Here is a 17551-nt window from a genome sequence, read left to right as displayed (position 1 = left end):
ATCTGATATTCTTTATATTTCTCTTTACAATCTAAATCAGAATTAATTGACTTTTAAAATTTTTGTTTAAAATATTTCTTTGATTACATTATTTCCCAAACAGAAAAATGCAGTAAATAGTAACTGAAAAAAAAGAAGGTTTTCTGAGAAAAGGGAACACAAAGAAAAGCTGATGGTAATATAAAGGAAAAACAGAATTTTACAAAATCAATTTCAAGATTGTATATCAATTTAAAATTTAATAATAAAAAACTTTGTAACACCTTCATAACAAACATTAATAAAGTTAATATGAATTTAACACTTTACATACCTGATCTAAAGTTTTTCCAGCTACCTCAATTCCATTTACTTCTAAAACTTCATCATTAACAGCTAACAGTCCAGTACTTTCAGCAAGACCACCCGGAACTAATCGAGAAATAAAAATACCAGGGACTTTTTCCAAACCACTTGGTGTAACTCGAACACTAGTTCCATCACGAATGTAAAACCCTAATGGACGTTCTGAACCATGCTTTAGCAATCTAACACGTCTGCATGTCTCCGGAACAACATCTACATCAATTATAGCTGACACCTACATAACAGCAGATTTTTAAAGAATTAATTACAGTTAAATATTCTTCTCCATTAAAACCTATTAAACACAGAATAATAAAACAATCAAAATGAATATGAAAAACTAACATACGAGTAAAATATAAATCAAAACTGCAAAAATGGGCACTTACATTGAACATTTTCATATAATTTTGTGTTTCTAGACACTTCTTTAATTTTTCACCTAAGTAATAATATTCTCTATTAGTATAATGAGCAACCTTGATTGAGTAATTTTACCAGTCCACATAAACTTCACCTATAACACAAGCTCTTTTTATTACATTAGCTTTATACAGTTACATTATGAACTCTTTTTTGTCTTTTCCTTTTCGAGATTACTGTAGTTTCATCATTATCATTTGAAATCATAATTAATTAACCTTGAAATAAAAATTCAATAAAAATATCTGTATCAAACAATATTAACCTCAACAGCAAGGTGAAAAAACACTATATAACCTTTTTTGTTACACCAATAAAAAAATCAGCTGTTCACAAAACTTTTGTTTATTTAAGAAACCACATGAGTCAACTGACTAATGCTGTTTCTCCTATGAACAAAATTTTAAATGCATTACAATATGAATAAATGGCATCTGACTAATCTGATTACTCACTGGAATGTGTCTCAATGTAAGAATATAATATAAATACAACAATCTCAGAGTCCAGCACAAAAGTCCATCAATGTCCAGGGTAGTTATTTTGAACATCTTTATAACAATAAGGTAAATAAATGCAATATTTAAACTATGTTTTATGTTTTTCTTATTTAATTTTTCCGTATCATTCATAAAATTTCATTCCAACATAAACTACCCATTCTGCAGCAATTATGTTATGGGTTCAGTTTTATGTTGCTCAACCTGTATAATCTATTTTTAATAGACTACAAACACTGTACTTGTAATTGTATGAATGAATATTGAATCATCATATATAACATTAAATAAAACAAAACTGAATAAAAGAACTTATGCAAACTGAACAGATGCTGCATATATATGGTGGCTGGGCTGTAACCTAACATTTGACTAAGATATCAACCTGGATATAAGAAAAAAAAAAAAAAGGTCGACCATTCCTGAGGTGTGTGGTTAATTGAAACCCAACCATCAAAGAACACCGATATCCATGATCAAGTATTCTAATCCGTATAAAAGTAACTGCTTTTACTAGGACTTGAATATCTTGATATCTTAGTTGAGTGGGAGAACTCAGACTGTTAAGACGTGCTATTTTCGCTCCGCTGTTTTTTGCTTTTTGATCGGGTTTTTTCGGCTTTATCTATCAGGAAAGTGCTGTTTAACATTGTGATTGGATTACTGGACAAGTCTAAAGAAAAAATAGAATTTTTGGTAAACGGATTACTAAGTTTTTAAATTTTTAAAAAAACTTTTTTGTTTATTGTTTTTTTTAAACGGAAATTTTGAATTCACATCGAGGATGGATATACAAATAAGTGTTTAAAATTTTGTGAAAATAAGACAACGGACAAGTTATTTCTGGTTTTTATAGTGGACATTTCGTGCAAGTTAATACAGTAGAGTGACGTCACTGTATTTAACGTAAACAAGGACTTGGAAAATTTTCCACTAATAACAACAGTAAGTTTACTGAATTATTTTCTAGGTGTTTACAGACTTTTATAGGGGTAACTTTAAACATTCATATCTTGTTACCCGTTGGTCATAGACCAAAACCGTTCAGGATCTATACGAATTGGGTCATTTCCTATCGATTGACCCCCTTATTATTTTTTATTTTGGGGACCGTTTTGACCCCCCATATTTTTTACCACCCTGTTGGTCCTGGATCAAAACCGTTCAGGATCTAAACGAATTGGGTCATTCCCGATTGATTGACCCCCTATTTTTTTTCGATTTTGGGGGACCGTTGACCCCCCCTTATTTTTGACTACCCCACGTGTGGGGTATCAAATTAAAGGGAATAACTTGGAGAACACAACTGCTACATAGTTGTTGAGTTTATTTATCATCCATGGCGGATAGAACAGAACAAAGTACTGCTAGTTGACAGGGATCCTCAGGCCTTCCGCCGCTGAAACCGACTGATCCCAAAGGAAAAAAAAGAATTAGACAATCCTCCTCTGAAGAAGAAGTCTATATTGGTGACTTAAAGGAGGTTACTCTTCAACTAGGACAAGCGATGATGCGTTTCAAACAACATCTGGGATAAAACATGTTAAATTATATGTAAGAATTAAGAGAAATATACACCGCTTTAAAACATCTGCAGGGGGCTACGACTACTCCAGAAACCAGTTCGCAATATACACAGACTGATATGCCCCCAGGTGCAGATCAGGAAGACATATTAAGTCTTGAACTAACTGATGAGGAACTTCTGGATATGATCGCTAAGAGATGGTCTGCCTGGACAATGTCCAAAGCCAAATTAATTACCTTGCCTGCAGAGGGCGTTACAGATACCTGTCAATTTATTGATATCATTAAGTCCAAAAGGACAACGGCAGAGAGCAAGAAGCCTGGAACGATAGCTGTAGACACTTCTGTCATTATGGACGACGAATACGACACTCAGACCAATAAGTATACTGTTTTTTACAACTCGACAGATGGCGACAGGGCTTCGGCTGGGTGTATACTAGGCGCGGTCAAAAAGATATTATTAAGGGCCCCTAATGTGGCGTTTGTTCTGCCAGGTGGTCCTTTTGGTGTCATGGTCAAGAAGATAATTATTTATTTGTTCAGGGCTAATGAGACGCCTGCATTGATGGTAGTGCCGAAAAAGACTGAAGAGAGTAGGATGCGTTCTAGGTCCGCTTCTGTTCGGCGATCAACGCCTCCTGTGGAGGGAGGGCAGCAAAGTGGTGATTGTCAGGTCACAGAGCAAGACGTATGCAGACCTACTCCGGACCGTAAAGGACAAGATATTTAAAGGCAGGGGAAGTCCTATCCCTTCGTAAAGGTAGAAATGAAGACTTAGAAGTCAGAATTAAAGGGGCTGAAGATGCGGCTCAGTTTACTGCAATATTGAGACACAGGGCTTCTGACCTTCAAGTTGATATTCGAAATAGGGGCGACCGACGCGCAGTGGTGCATGTTAAAGACATGGAAGAGGGCACCACAGTGCAAGAATTAAGCGAGACTATAACGGCTGTTATTGGTGTCACTGAATCCTTCAGAATTACCTCATTCCGGCAGGCATATGGAAATACTTGAAATGCGACAGTAATAACTTATCATAGGGCTGCAACTAAATTAATTTCTAGTAGAATTAAGGTCGGCTGGGTCCACTGCCGGGCTTATATTAGGACTGATAATGTGAGGTGTCAAAGATGTTGGGCCTCTGATCATACGAGTACGGTATGTAAGGGTCCAGATAGGTCAACCCTTTGTTACAATTGTGGTCAGAAAGGCCATGTGATAAGAGACTGCAAAGAGGCTACAAAGTGCCTAGACTGCAACGGCACAGATCATCACACAGGAGGAGTGCAGTGTTGCCTACCTAAATAATGGTTAGAATAATTTTATCAAATGCCAATAGGAGCATACTATCACACGATTTCGTGGGAGAGATTGCAAAAGACCTCGAGGCCGATCTGATCGTCACCACAGAGCCTAATCTGAGAACAGCGGCAAGAAATGACTGGTGGGCTGACGCGGTTGCCATTAATGATATCTCCGGGCGTTTTGGCTGGCACCTACTACATAGAAGTGAGGGGATCCTAGCGGTTGCTCTTCCGGAATTTGTTCTTATTGCTGGTTATGTCAGTCCAAATATAACTATCCGTGACTTTGAACAATACATTATTGACTTACAACAAGTTATTCAGCGGGTACCTGGAAGATCAATACTAATGGGCGATTTTAATTGCAAATCCACCATAACTGGTAGTTCATATACTAACGCTAGGGGACAGATTTTTGTTGATATGATGATGGCTACAGGACTGATTTGCCTTAATGACGGCACCTTCACTTATGAGGCGAGAGGACATCGTGTAGTGTTGGATCTTACACTGGTAGATGATAGACAGAGTTCTTCTCTTTTTTGTTGGAGTCTCCTTAAATCTGAAACTGGAAGTCATCATTCAGCTATGTTATTATCTTTTGACGATGGCCGATCAGTGAACAGGAGAATACCGGCACTGCTGAGACTATCCAAAAGGCAAGTGGAAATTGTGGCGGATAGAGTAGCCTGCAAGTTGTTGGATGGCAGGAAGGTCACGCCGTTCGTATTGCAGGATCTTATAGCTTCGGTTCTGTCAGATGGGATGTAATTACGACAGCGCTCAGTAGAAGAAGTGTTAGTTAAGGTCTTCGGAGACAGATTGCTGAGTACCTTTCCGACAGACGGACCAGGGTAAATACGCTGGAGGGAACATTAGATTATCAAATTCATGGAGAAGTTCCCCAAGGATCGGTCCTGGGGCCACTGTTGTGGCTTATTGCTTTCGACGGGGTTCTATGATTGCAGATTGCAATTAACTGCCGGGGCCGAGGTCGTCGCATATGTGGACGACTTAGCGATTATGGTTAGCGCCAAGACTGAGTCAGAACTTGAGACCTCTGGGAATAGAGCACTTGAAATGGTCAGTGAATGGCTAACAGAACAGGGACTGACGTTATCTTTGATTAAGGGTGAGTATTTAATGACCGCAGGCAGAAGACAACTACGAGACCTCAAACTGAAAATTGGAGATCATAGATTGAGAAGGGTAGTACAAACTAAATATCTTGGCTTGATTATAGATAAGTCTTTAAATTTTGGTCCCCACATGGTTGAAAGATGCAAAACTGCTGAAAAAACACTCAAGGCCATTTTATTGTTAATGAATAGACGTGAAGCCCCATGTTCGTCCAAACGCAAGGTTTTAGTCTCCGCTTGTACTTCGGCTTTACTATATGCTGCGCCGGTTTGGTATAGAGCAGTATTTACAGAGAGAAATGCCAGACGAATGAGGAGTCTACATAGACATGCTTTGGTTGGGGTGATGTCCGGTTACCATACAATATCTTATGAAACTGCATGTGTCCTGGCATAGCCAATGCCCATAGAACTCCAAGTATTGGAGCGATAGCTTCGATTCCAGGGCATGGAACGATGAGATGCTTCTGACGTGGTCAAGCAGTCATGGCAGCGGACATGGAGTCAACACGACGGGTCTGTGTGGACAAAAAAGCTGATACCAGACATTAGACAGTGGGTCAATCGAAAACACGGCGAGGTCAGTTACTATGTATCTCAGATGCTTTCTGGACATGGAAATTTTGAACAATATCTATTTCGTTTTGGCAAAAGGAGCTCCCCACGTTGTGGGTTTTGTGAAAGCGACGACACAGCTGAATATACAATTTTTAAATGCCACAAATGGACAATATCTAGGTTCCGGATGGGAATACAAAATCTCACACCCGAGGATCTAATCAGTTTCATATTGGGCTCTGAAAAAAACTGGAGTATATTTGAAAAGTTCTCTTTTTTAGTCTTAAAAGAGAAGGACGACATCGAAAGACGTATGGGGTACTAATAAACTATGGCAGTAATTGTAGTACAAAGATATTCATGTATATTGTCTCCTTATGAAAGTCATGACTGGGAGTAGGCGTTATGTGATCAGTTTATTGGGTAATATAAAGACCGAGACCCGGTCTCGCTGCAGGGGTCTGGGGCAGCATCACCGTCCTGGTACCTCATGGCGGGGTTTGAGGCAGGGAAACTATCAAGACTATTTAGCCGGTGGGCAGGAAGGCCTCCTTAGAGTAAATGGGCACTTCCCCAAGTTGAGAATACTTAAATGGATAACCGACCCGAGGGAGAAGGGATATTGAAAAAAAAAAAAGATAACCTACAGGCCCGCAAGCAAGTGAGCAAGAAAATGTAATCACTTTCATACATAATATGGTGACAGTACAAAATTGCATACATCTAATCTTTAACAGCTATTTAGCTTATCTTGAATCAGAGCCAATCTCTATACCCATATATTTTGTTGAATCAATGTATAAGTTTCAATGAAAACAGGTGATCTATTTACGGGTAATTCTGAACAGACTTACTTTTTATAAACAAAATACCTAAATAAAATTGAAATTTAAAAAAAAATCATATGAATCAAATTAAATTAAACCTCCTCCTTAAAAAAAAAAAATAATTAAAAAAATCACCTTGATCTACTTTTAATTCTTCAAAATGTAAGAATAATTACTAAAATTCATGAAAACATAAATTATAAAATTACCTGTCTAAAATCATGAGGATTTGAAATACAAAGTCCTTTGGATTTTCCAGGTGTGCTACCAAGAATTGTAGATATAAGGTTACGTGGTTTAAATGTACCATATCCATTTAATTCTTCTAGACTCTCCCCTATAAAAAAGAAAACAAAAGAAAAACTCACACAGAATAGACAGTGAAATTTCACAGTTTCATCTGAAATTAATGTATTTATGTAATTCATTTAAGCAATATTTATAATTAATTTTTTTACTTTAGAAACTACTTACTCAGATAACAGGAGTTTAGGTAATGCATTAGACAGTAGTTACGAGATAACTGAACTGCACTTATAAAAGAGTTTACTGCATTGAACAGTATCTCGGAAAGTCCAATTGATAATGCACAAGCCAATAATAACATGCTTGATGTATACCAAGCAGGTCAGGAAAATGACAGGTTATATGGCCTGTCATTTAGCTAACATCAGTACTCATGCAAAAGAATTCATTAACTTCAATGTACAATATTTGTAATCAATAAGAAAACAAAAAAAAAATGTATGTAGAGGAATAAAGATTAAAAAATGAATTGAGAAAGAAAACAGCTACTGAAATTCTATATCTGCAGTTCATCGACTTACAGGTATGGTAAGTGGAAACTGAAAGAGATAAGAATATGATGAAAGTACTTGAAATGGGAACAGAAGGAAAATGCCTCAGTAAAAGGTGATACTCATCAGTTAAAATAGATGACAGTATAACAATAATGAAAGGATTAATATAAAAGTGAAGAAATAAAAAGGGCAATTTCATAAGAGAATATTAATGGAGGAATTCAGAATTCATAGAGTTGCGAAGGATAAAAAGAAGAAAACATTAAGAGAGAATCATAAAAGCTAAAGTAAAGGAATAGTCTATTATACAAATTGAATCCTAGCACCAGAATGCAAATAAATGAAACACCAAAAAACAATGACAATGGTCAGCATCTAGCAAAAGGATGTAGTACAAAGGAAAGTTTAAAAAAATATTTTGGTAAAGCTAAAGACATGCTTTTAATTCAAACAAAAAGAAAAGACTGAAAAACCTGGTAAACATTAAATACAAATTATTTGGTTTTATCACTCTTAATGCATTATACAGTAAATATTAAGAATTTTGTAAAGTTAAATAACTGAAATTACAGACACGTTCATCTATTAAATACAATAATTACTACAGAACTATAAAACTTATTTGTCACACCACCAAATGTGTGTTAACTATTATGTAAGAAGTAAATTAAAAAAAAACAAAAAAAACATACCTGTTATCAGTTTATTTTCTTTTTTAATTTCATCATATCACAATTTACATTATGATAAGAAAATCCTAAAACCAAACTTCTAAACCATTTGTCAATGACCTATATACTAATTCACTCACACAATAATCAACTACAAAAAAGCTTTTAATTTTTCCAATTCACTACTGCGTATCACTGAATTCTTTAAAAAAATTATAATTAGCTTTAACTTCTAAATTAACAGGTATTTAAGTAACTCATATCACACCATTGTGAATAATTTAAATTAAACTGACTCGATAGTAATCCACTCAGAAAGGCACATCATTCACCATCTCCCCAAAAAATAACTGCCTTGGTGATTCAGTAACTGTCATTACTGACTGTTAAACTGATGGTCTCGGGTTTGATTCCAGGAAAGGGACTGAATCTCCATGGTAAAACAAAACTATATTTTTTGAGATTTTCCCAACAATAAAAGCTGTATGTTAAATAAATAAATCCAGTTCATAATTTTTTATTACTGATTTGAATTCATAGAATTAATCAATTAGGTTTTTAAATGTTTCTTATATTCAGTTAGGTTTCTCATGTTTAGGAGAGACTGTGATGTGAAAGTAGGAGAAATACCTATAAGAATTTTTCTTAGTTTTTTATTCAAAACTAAGCAAGCTCAGTTTTTTATTCAACCTTTATGAGCAAAATTATACAATTCTTTCAGTTAAGTTCTGTTGTTTGTATTTAAACTTTGTTGAACTGATAAAAAAATATATGTGTTTTTAAATTTAACTTTCAAATTTCTGAAATTTTAAATCTTTTTCTAATGACATTTAAATACCAAATCTCTCTGTTTAATAAATTTTAAATCACCTTAAATCATGTTCAGAGAAATACATTAGCTGATGTTAAGGACACAAATTCACTTCTAGATTAGTTAAAAATTAGACCCCTTTGATCTTGAAACAGAAGGAAAATTAATGATTAATTCTAGTGTTTTTAAATCTATTTCATCTTTAAAAAAGTATTAAAAATAAACAAGTAAAATTCTTTGCTAAGAAGATATTATTCACAAGCAATTCATGAATTCAAAACATTTTAATGGTTCCAGTTGAGGTATACTGCATTAGCAGCTTCTAATATGAATTGTCATCTGAATACTAAAAAGTAGTAATGAGTTGTCACAGATAACCATCTGTGATTAATTGAACTACATCAGAGAATATTTTTACTTTATAAATATGCATTCAATAATAAGTATACATTACTTCAGATGGCCAATAATAACTGCCAGCACTTCTACAATGATAAGAAATGATACAGTGCAACATACTGGTCTTTTTAATAATACTATAAATATTCTGCATATGAATAATTTAGAATAAAATCATGATTTCACTTTTAATCCATACAAAGACAAACGGCTTCATTCACAGTCAGAATGAGACTGAAGTTTATTAGTATGAACATCACAACACTTATAAATTTTGTTTATGTTCAGACTTCCTGTTCCATTTATATTCATTATATTATCAAAAAGATTGGTGCTTAATAATAAATTTTAACAGCAAGGAATAAGATAAATCAGCAATTAATTATTTTCTTACTTGGTAATTTACTAACGATTTTTAATCGTTCTGATACTAGTAGAGAAATACATTTAAAAAAACAGGAATGTTTTCACTCCACTGTAGAAGTAGCGAATTTGGTATCTTCTTAACCATATATTATAACTAAAACTTAATGGAAACCAATTTAACAAATAAAATGAGGCCACATACTTTTTTGTGAAAGAAAAATTATTATGAAATAATTTACCACTACGATAGATAACATCTGATTTTTTTTATTAAACTTTATTTTCATCAGTCAACAAAATGTAGCTTAACCTTGCCTCTACCAGTTTAGAAATTATCAGACAAACATTTCAATAAAAACACAATATTTAAAAAGTTGATCTAATAAACACACAATATTACTTTCTTATGTTTTAAGTTTTTTTTTTTTTTTTTTTTTTAAGGGCGAAAAACGGTTGAACGTTATCATCGCCCGGAAAATAAATAAATAGATAAATAAATAAATAAATAAAAATAATTTTAGGTTTTTAGATAAAATTAAAACTTAAAACTACTATCACAGAAACAAAATCCGGAATGGGTGTAAAAGGCCCATTCTCGGATAACAAAAACACTAATATGTAACTTAAAACGCTGTTAAAAACTATCACATTAAAAATAAATAAAACTATGTTATAAATTATGTTTTAAGTGCACAGTATACATAACATGCTATTAAAAACACTAATTTACATTGTAAGTAAAATAAATAATATTTTTAACAAGTAGGTAAAACAATAACATTTATAGGTATGTTCTTCATGCTGAACACAACAAACATTTAATTAAAATTCATACTGAATAAATTATTCTATTTTGTCAATTATTCATACTAGATCTTCATTAATCCCAATGGTATTACAAACTATAACCAATACTTCATTTTTTTTGCATTAAGTTGCATAAAAAGACAACAATTTACCCTACTGCTCAGTTTCAATTATATGTAAAACTAGAAGTCTATAGATTCAAGTAAGCAATAGAATGCCAAGCTTTTTAAGATCAGCTGTATTTTAAAAATCTATTTGAAAAATGACCTTTGATTATTCATACAAGGCATGTTATTTAAGAAAAGTCTGTTTTGAATTTGCAATTTGTATACAATATAAACAGATAGCGCTTGTGTAGCTTCGTTATTTCAATCGATAGTCAGTATCCATTTATAATAAGAGCTACAATTTATGATTCCACCAAGTGAAAGGACCAAGGAGTTCTCTGATTTTGGTAGCAAGAAAACCATTCTGTGGCTGAAATTCACAGGCAAATTTGTGACGTCTATAGGCCAAGGAAAAAAATTAATAAAATTTCAGAAACGATATGAGAGTTTAATGTTAATGAAGGGAAAATATAATAATCTAGAAGTTGTACAATTTTATTCTCTAAGTAAAATTATCAGGATAAATGAAAACACCCAAGTAAACTCTCAATTTCTCAATTTTAGAAATGTCCAAGTATCTAGCATGGATTTAGGAATTAGGAAGAAATTCTACAAAATATTTGTGTGTAGTATTTATGGCAGCAAAAGTGAGCAACATGGAAGCCAGAAAAATTTTTTTATTAAACAATTTGTAGGAGAATAAAAATTACATTGGATGATCAGGACAAAAGTAAAAACTAAACTAAAATACTGATCAGGAATATAAATCTGATAAACCAAGAATGGTCAGCTTGATGACTCAAAATCTGGATAATTTAATTCACTGTAGTTTTGATGAAATTAGATTTATAGACAAACTTATCAACAATCTTTTTTTTTACTACACTATCCATTAAATGATAAAAACTAAAATAACATTTTTCTTATACAACAAATTATAGCTAGAAAAAAGTACATAACTTCTTAATAAAGAAGTAAAATGTTACAGGTTATTAAACACATACAGGTTTGAGAGGGGGAAATACATCACATACACATAGTTGTGACCTTCAAACACGTCAACCATCATTATTCAGAGCCAGTAATCAGAATGTAAGCCAGAAAATGGACTTGATAGAGGAAGCTGTTTGTTTTGTCTACCAGCCTAGTTCTCACCCTTGAAAAAAGTCAGAGACCTACCTTCCTATTCAACTTACAACATTACATTAACCATTACAAAAATAGCTATAAAATTAAACAAAAAGAAAATTATGAAATAAAGGATTTACATAAATTTAAAATGTTAAAATATATGTGTGTATATGTGCACCGGCATGGTTTTTCACATACACATCAGTTTTATCTCTCTTTACATATGTAGGTTTATACAATGTATGTATGTATATGTATGTGTGTGTGTGTGTGTGTATGTGTGTGTGTGTGTGTGTATGTGTGTGTGTGTATGTGTACACATAGCTGAGAATGAGTATAAATATATACCGATTTTATTTATTATTCACAAATTATAACAAGTCACGGAAAAGACTGGAATTATATCTCACAAAGGTCATTTTTACTGACCACAATAAATTATTTGCTATCTCTATACTGATAAAAGTAAATTACAAACTATTTATTTGCCTCGCAAAAATTGTAAATTGTCACTGACAATTCACCAATCACAAAAATAATTGCACACAAATAAATATATAAATATTAACCTGACATTTAAAATGCCCATATCATATTGGCCAATGTGTATTTTTAATAGAAGAATTATATGGTTCATGTAATCAATGAAATAAACACTTATATGACTTATCAAAATGTTAAAATAAAGAATTAAACTAAAATTGAATTTATTTATTGGCTGTCACATCAATGAAAAAAAATTAACAATGCTTTGAAAACTACAAAAGCAGTGTAACCATAAATAGATAATATCAATAGAAGAAGACTGATAAAATTTTCTAACGTCATTTCTTAAACATATAGATATTAGTGAAAGAAATCACTTCCCTAGTATAGAGTAACTGTGTTTTAAATTCAACTGCAACAAAATTTCAAATTAGTATTACTAAAATCTAACATAGCTAAAACAGAGATTTATCTTACACAATTTAAAAAAATATGATGTGGATACCACATGACTTCCTTGTAAGACTATTAAATTACATAAAATTTTATTTCATTAATAAGTTAATTTTTTTTTTTTTGTTAATACTGAATTATTATTCATAGTAGAATTTTTTTACAATTTGAGGTTAATAATTATTAATAAATCAATATATTTAAATTGAAAAAAAAGTTAAAAAAAAATGGAGAAAAAGTCTGATTCGAACTGATGTGCCTTCCCCTTAAATTCAAATAGTTCATTAATTAAAAATTTTATGTGGCTATACCTCTTGAATCAATGAAAATTGATTCAAGAGGTATAGCCAAATAAAATTTGGCTATCTTGTTGCCTAACGAGCACGAGTTTATAATATTACTCGATTAAAGAAAGAATGTATACAGTACAACTATACTATTATTTATTCCAATCAATGAAAAAAATTCATGTCTTATTTATTAGTTACTTATTTAATCCTGAGTTTATATATTATTAAATTAATAATCAATTTCTTTATTAGATACTGAAATAGATATGTTATACAATATTATTAGTGTTTAGCCCTAAATGTATTTATTTATAGTTTTATAACTGTATAAAATATCCAAGCTAAACATGCAGAAGATTGATATCTACTGTTTATGCTACACTCTTCGCCCTTTGTTCTGGGAGTGGTGAACAACTGTATGCTAGCCTAGACTATAAGTCGTACGTAAGAAAAATTTCTTTACTCAGGTTTATGTAAATAATAACCGAAGGATGTGTAATTTTAAACATTCAAATGAAACATTAAATCTGTATTTACACAAACCTGATTCATTCAGAGACTAACTTGTTTTTTTAAAAATGATTCTGTTCTAATTTATACTGTATTTGCAGTTAAAACTTGTCCAGTTAATTGTGTGTATCCAGAGTAAATTTATCGTCTGATTATAGCGTACGTTGAGTTTCAATTCTTGAAAGTAGTTGCAGACTTTGAAATTTTAAAAGTAATTTATTTGCATTAAATTTAGTCAATTTTTGTCACCTCTATTCTTATGGCAGTGAATTGATTTTATTATTTTGCATATTATGTCTAATTTATATGGAAAAGACATTTACTCCCAGACATTACACACAATGTTTTTAATTACATGGCAAGAGAAGCTGCAGTTGGAATGTTCGTTAGTGGCCCCAAAAAAGTTGTAGAACGTGTTGCATATGCTACAGGAGTCTAAAAAAACAGTTTAATGAATTACTGGTGAAATGGCTTTGGCAAAAAATTCAGTTCTCCTCGCAAGGGAATAAAATGCAAAAAGGAAGTGACAAACCCAGACAGTTTTGATCGGAATGCCATACAATGTAAAGTGATAAAATTTTACTTAAACGAGGGCTGCTTGCCTTCTCTAAGGAAATTTACCACAAAACTAAAAAGTGATGGGGTATTTAATGGGCAAAATAGTAGATGGGCATTTTTTAAGCACGGACTTTAAATGAAAGAGAATCAGAAATAGCAAGGCAATTCTTATTGAAAAACATGATATTCAGTACAAAAGGTTTGTGTATTTGAATAAAGGTGAAGAAGACCAAGAAGACATAGATCGAGTTGAAGGAAGACCAATCGTCTATGTCGATGAGACTTATATTTTAAGTTCTCATTGCCAACATTTCTGTTGGCAACCTTCAAATGCACCTGACTGTTTTGCTGTGCCAATTTCAAAAGGAGAAAGGTTAATTCTTATCTATGCCGATATTGAAATGGGATTCATTCCCAACTCCTTGACAGTATGGAAAGCCAAATTTTCCTAAGATGATTATCATTCTCAGATGAACTGCAACATGTTTTTAAAATGGATAAGAGAAAAATTAATGACTAACTTGCCCGCAAACAGTGTTGTTATTTTAGATAATGCTTCTTATCTCATGCTGTAGAAAACTGATCACTGAATTCAGCATCAACAAAACAACCAGTGATTGACTAGCGCAGACTAACAGCTTACCATCCATGAAAGTTTGACGAAAGTTCAGTTGTATGAGACAAATAACAAAAATAAAGATCACTTGAAAACATATAAGATAGATGAGATATTGGAGGAAGGCGGGTTCCCTGTTTTATGCCAACCCCCATATCATCATGATTTAAATCCAATTAAGATGATATGGGCACAGGTGAAGAACCGGATCACAGCTGAAATGTACAATTTATGACAGCACAATGGAAATTTGTCATAAAAAGTTTGCAGAACTCTCAGTTGAGAACTGGATAATAAAATGTTGCGAATATGTAAAAAAAACGAAGATGAGTATTGTAAACTCCAAGATCTTCTAGAACAACGAATTGAATGTGTCATCATCAATTTGAGAAGTGAGAGTTCATCAGAATCGTCAAAAGAAGACAAAAACATGTAGTAGGGAGTTCAGTGCTATATATTCTGCAACTTTGTAATTTTTTACTTTAGTTATTTGTATTATCCTAGTGCAAGTTACAGAAATCAAAACAAAATACATTATAAAGTGCAAAAGTTTTACCAAAAAAAGGCTTGCCAAGCAAGTAAAAGCAAATTATAAAAACAAGAAATATCTAAATGTCAAGGTAATGATTACATTTAATTTTTTTTTTAAGGCTTTAAAAATAAGTTAATTTGTTATTGTTTTATTCAGTTATGAATTTATTTTTTTATAAATATAAGACTACAGATAATTTAAAAATGTAGGAAGTGAATTTGTTTATTGATTGGAATAAACAATATTAAAAAATGTATACTGTAAATTAGTTACGTTAAAAAATTACTATAAAATACAACAAAAAAAATATACTGTATATATATATACCAATGAATTTATTACACTGTACATATACTATCTTCCACAAGTAGCATTTATAGCCCTGCACTAGCTAGGTAACCATCACCTAGATCAGATCTGTGCCAATTTGGCTTGGACAAGCTATACCACTTATGATAAGTGAAAAGCTCTTAATGAGGGTTTATTACTGCAGTTAAGATAAAGTCCAAAATCCATTTTTTTTTTTAAATTTTGGGCTGTTTTGGAAACTACTTTTGGTTTGGTCGATTGCAATCAAAAGGGGAGGTGCACAACTAGACATTACAACAGTCCTAAATCCAAAATTTCAACACCTAACGGCTAATCATCTTTGAGATATGCGAGATACGTACATACAGACGTCACGCCAAAAGTAGTCAAAATGGATTCAGGGATGGTCAAAATGGATATTTCTGTTGAAATCTGAAAACTGAAATTTTTCGCAATCACAATACTTCCTTTACTTTGTACAAGGAATTAAAAATAATAATGATAAATAAATCAGCAATCCATATTTCACAGTATTTTTTTTTTCAACATATTTTTATCACAATCACCCTGTTTTCAATACAACATACGTTACAAAATATTCATAAAACAAAAAATGATTTTTATTATATTTAGTTTTATAATTTTCTTTTTAACAAATATATGACCACGATGTATCTACAAATAACTTAAGTCACATTTTACTCTTGCTCTTTAATATAAAAAAATGTTACCGATCATTCCTGAATTTGTTTTTTCCACATTCAAGAAATATTTAGCAAATATTTCAATGAGGATCCATGATATGATCATAAATATACAACATAACTCCAACTTCAATGTACGTCAGTTATAATACATAATAGTATACAATAATGTATATTTTCTTTCATTCAGCAAGAATTATATGAGCACAAAAATACCTTAGAAAGAGAGAAAAAATACATTTTCTGTTCACTCACACTTCCATTTCATTTTGTGCGTGAAAAAATAACAAACTTGTAGCGCATGAAAATTCGAGACGCTGCTTCTCTGCCACAAGGTTGACAGGTAAATGAGAAAAATATACTTTGAAAAGAGAAAAGTTATCTCCTCAGATAGTGAAAATATTTAAGGAAACATATATTTGGTTGCTATTACCTATTAGTGTATCTGATACATTTGGAGACAAGCATAGTTTCACTTCCCCCACTGCACTCTCTTTCCTATTCTATGTTACACTATACTAAATACATGCTATTGTAACTAGACTTAACAGCAATCAAGAACATATTTTTTGTAATACTTTAAATTAAACACTACTAAAAAATTTTAATTTTTAAATATTATAAAATAAGTTTTGATGAACGATTGCTTACAACAATAATTAAATTTAAATTCACTTAGCAAACTGAAGTATTTAAAATATAGCTTGTATATTTAAATACAGAATTATCCTCACAATCATCTATGTCCCAAAACAAATTCCTCCTATAACTGTTTCACTAACAAACCAACCACCAAGAGAGCATGCTACACTGTCATATGTAACCATTCTACTTGTTAAGTTTCTGTTCCTGGACAAACCATGAAAAAAAATCAGTTTCAAGATATGTTGTATGAATTAATTATAATGAAATCTTTTAATGATTTATCAATAATTTTTCCTGGAACCCAATACAAAATACTTGTTTCAACATTGTGAACGTTATGACAACCATGAACAACTGCAGGCAAACCACAGACAAAACATTAACACCATCTTGTTTACATTATATTTTGTCATGCTTACAAATAGTTATTACATGCTGAAATACAAAAATAAGAAAATGAAATAGTAGATGTTGGTGCAAATTATAGTGTTAGCACAAGAAGGAAAGTTTTTAAAAAATGAAGAAAGAGCTCATTTTTTACAGATAGCAAAAAAAATTGTGTTCTTATGTTATTAAATTTTTCAAAGGCTAAATATTGAAAGTTTTGGTTTTGGTTTACCAGTAAACAAACCTATTATTGATAGTATTCATCATACAGCTTCTGTAATGAACAACTTGAATACTAAAACATTTAACACCCTAATCACTGGTAGATAATGAACTCATGCAT

The 17551-nt window shown here is 31.9% G+C and overlaps 1 protein-coding gene across 1 annotated transcript in view; it reads right to left on the bottom strand.

Annotated features, from left to right (window-relative positions):
* The window catches only part of par-6 (partitioning defective protein 6), a 48161-nt gene that overhangs the window by 17672 nt on the left and 12938 nt on the right, over positions 1–17551 (bottom strand). Inside the window, exons 3-4 of the mRNA XM_075380310.1 lie at positions 6836–6963; positions 314–580 (exon numbers count right to left, since the gene is read on the bottom strand). Of these exons, the coding sequence (XP_075236425.1) occupies positions 314–580; positions 6836–6963 (395 nt within the window). The remainder of the gene's footprint in view (positions 1–313; positions 581–6835; positions 6964–17551) is intronic.

Source organism: Lycorma delicatula, chromosome 1, assembly GCF_047948215.1.
Source record: "Lycorma delicatula isolate Av1 chromosome 1, ASM4794821v1, whole genome shotgun sequence".
In the NCBI taxonomy this organism is placed as follows: Eukaryota; Metazoa; Arthropoda; class Insecta; order Hemiptera; family Fulgoridae; genus Lycorma; species Lycorma delicatula.
Note: the sequence above shows the minus strand (reverse complement) of the source record. Positions and strands in the feature narration are given on the sequence as shown.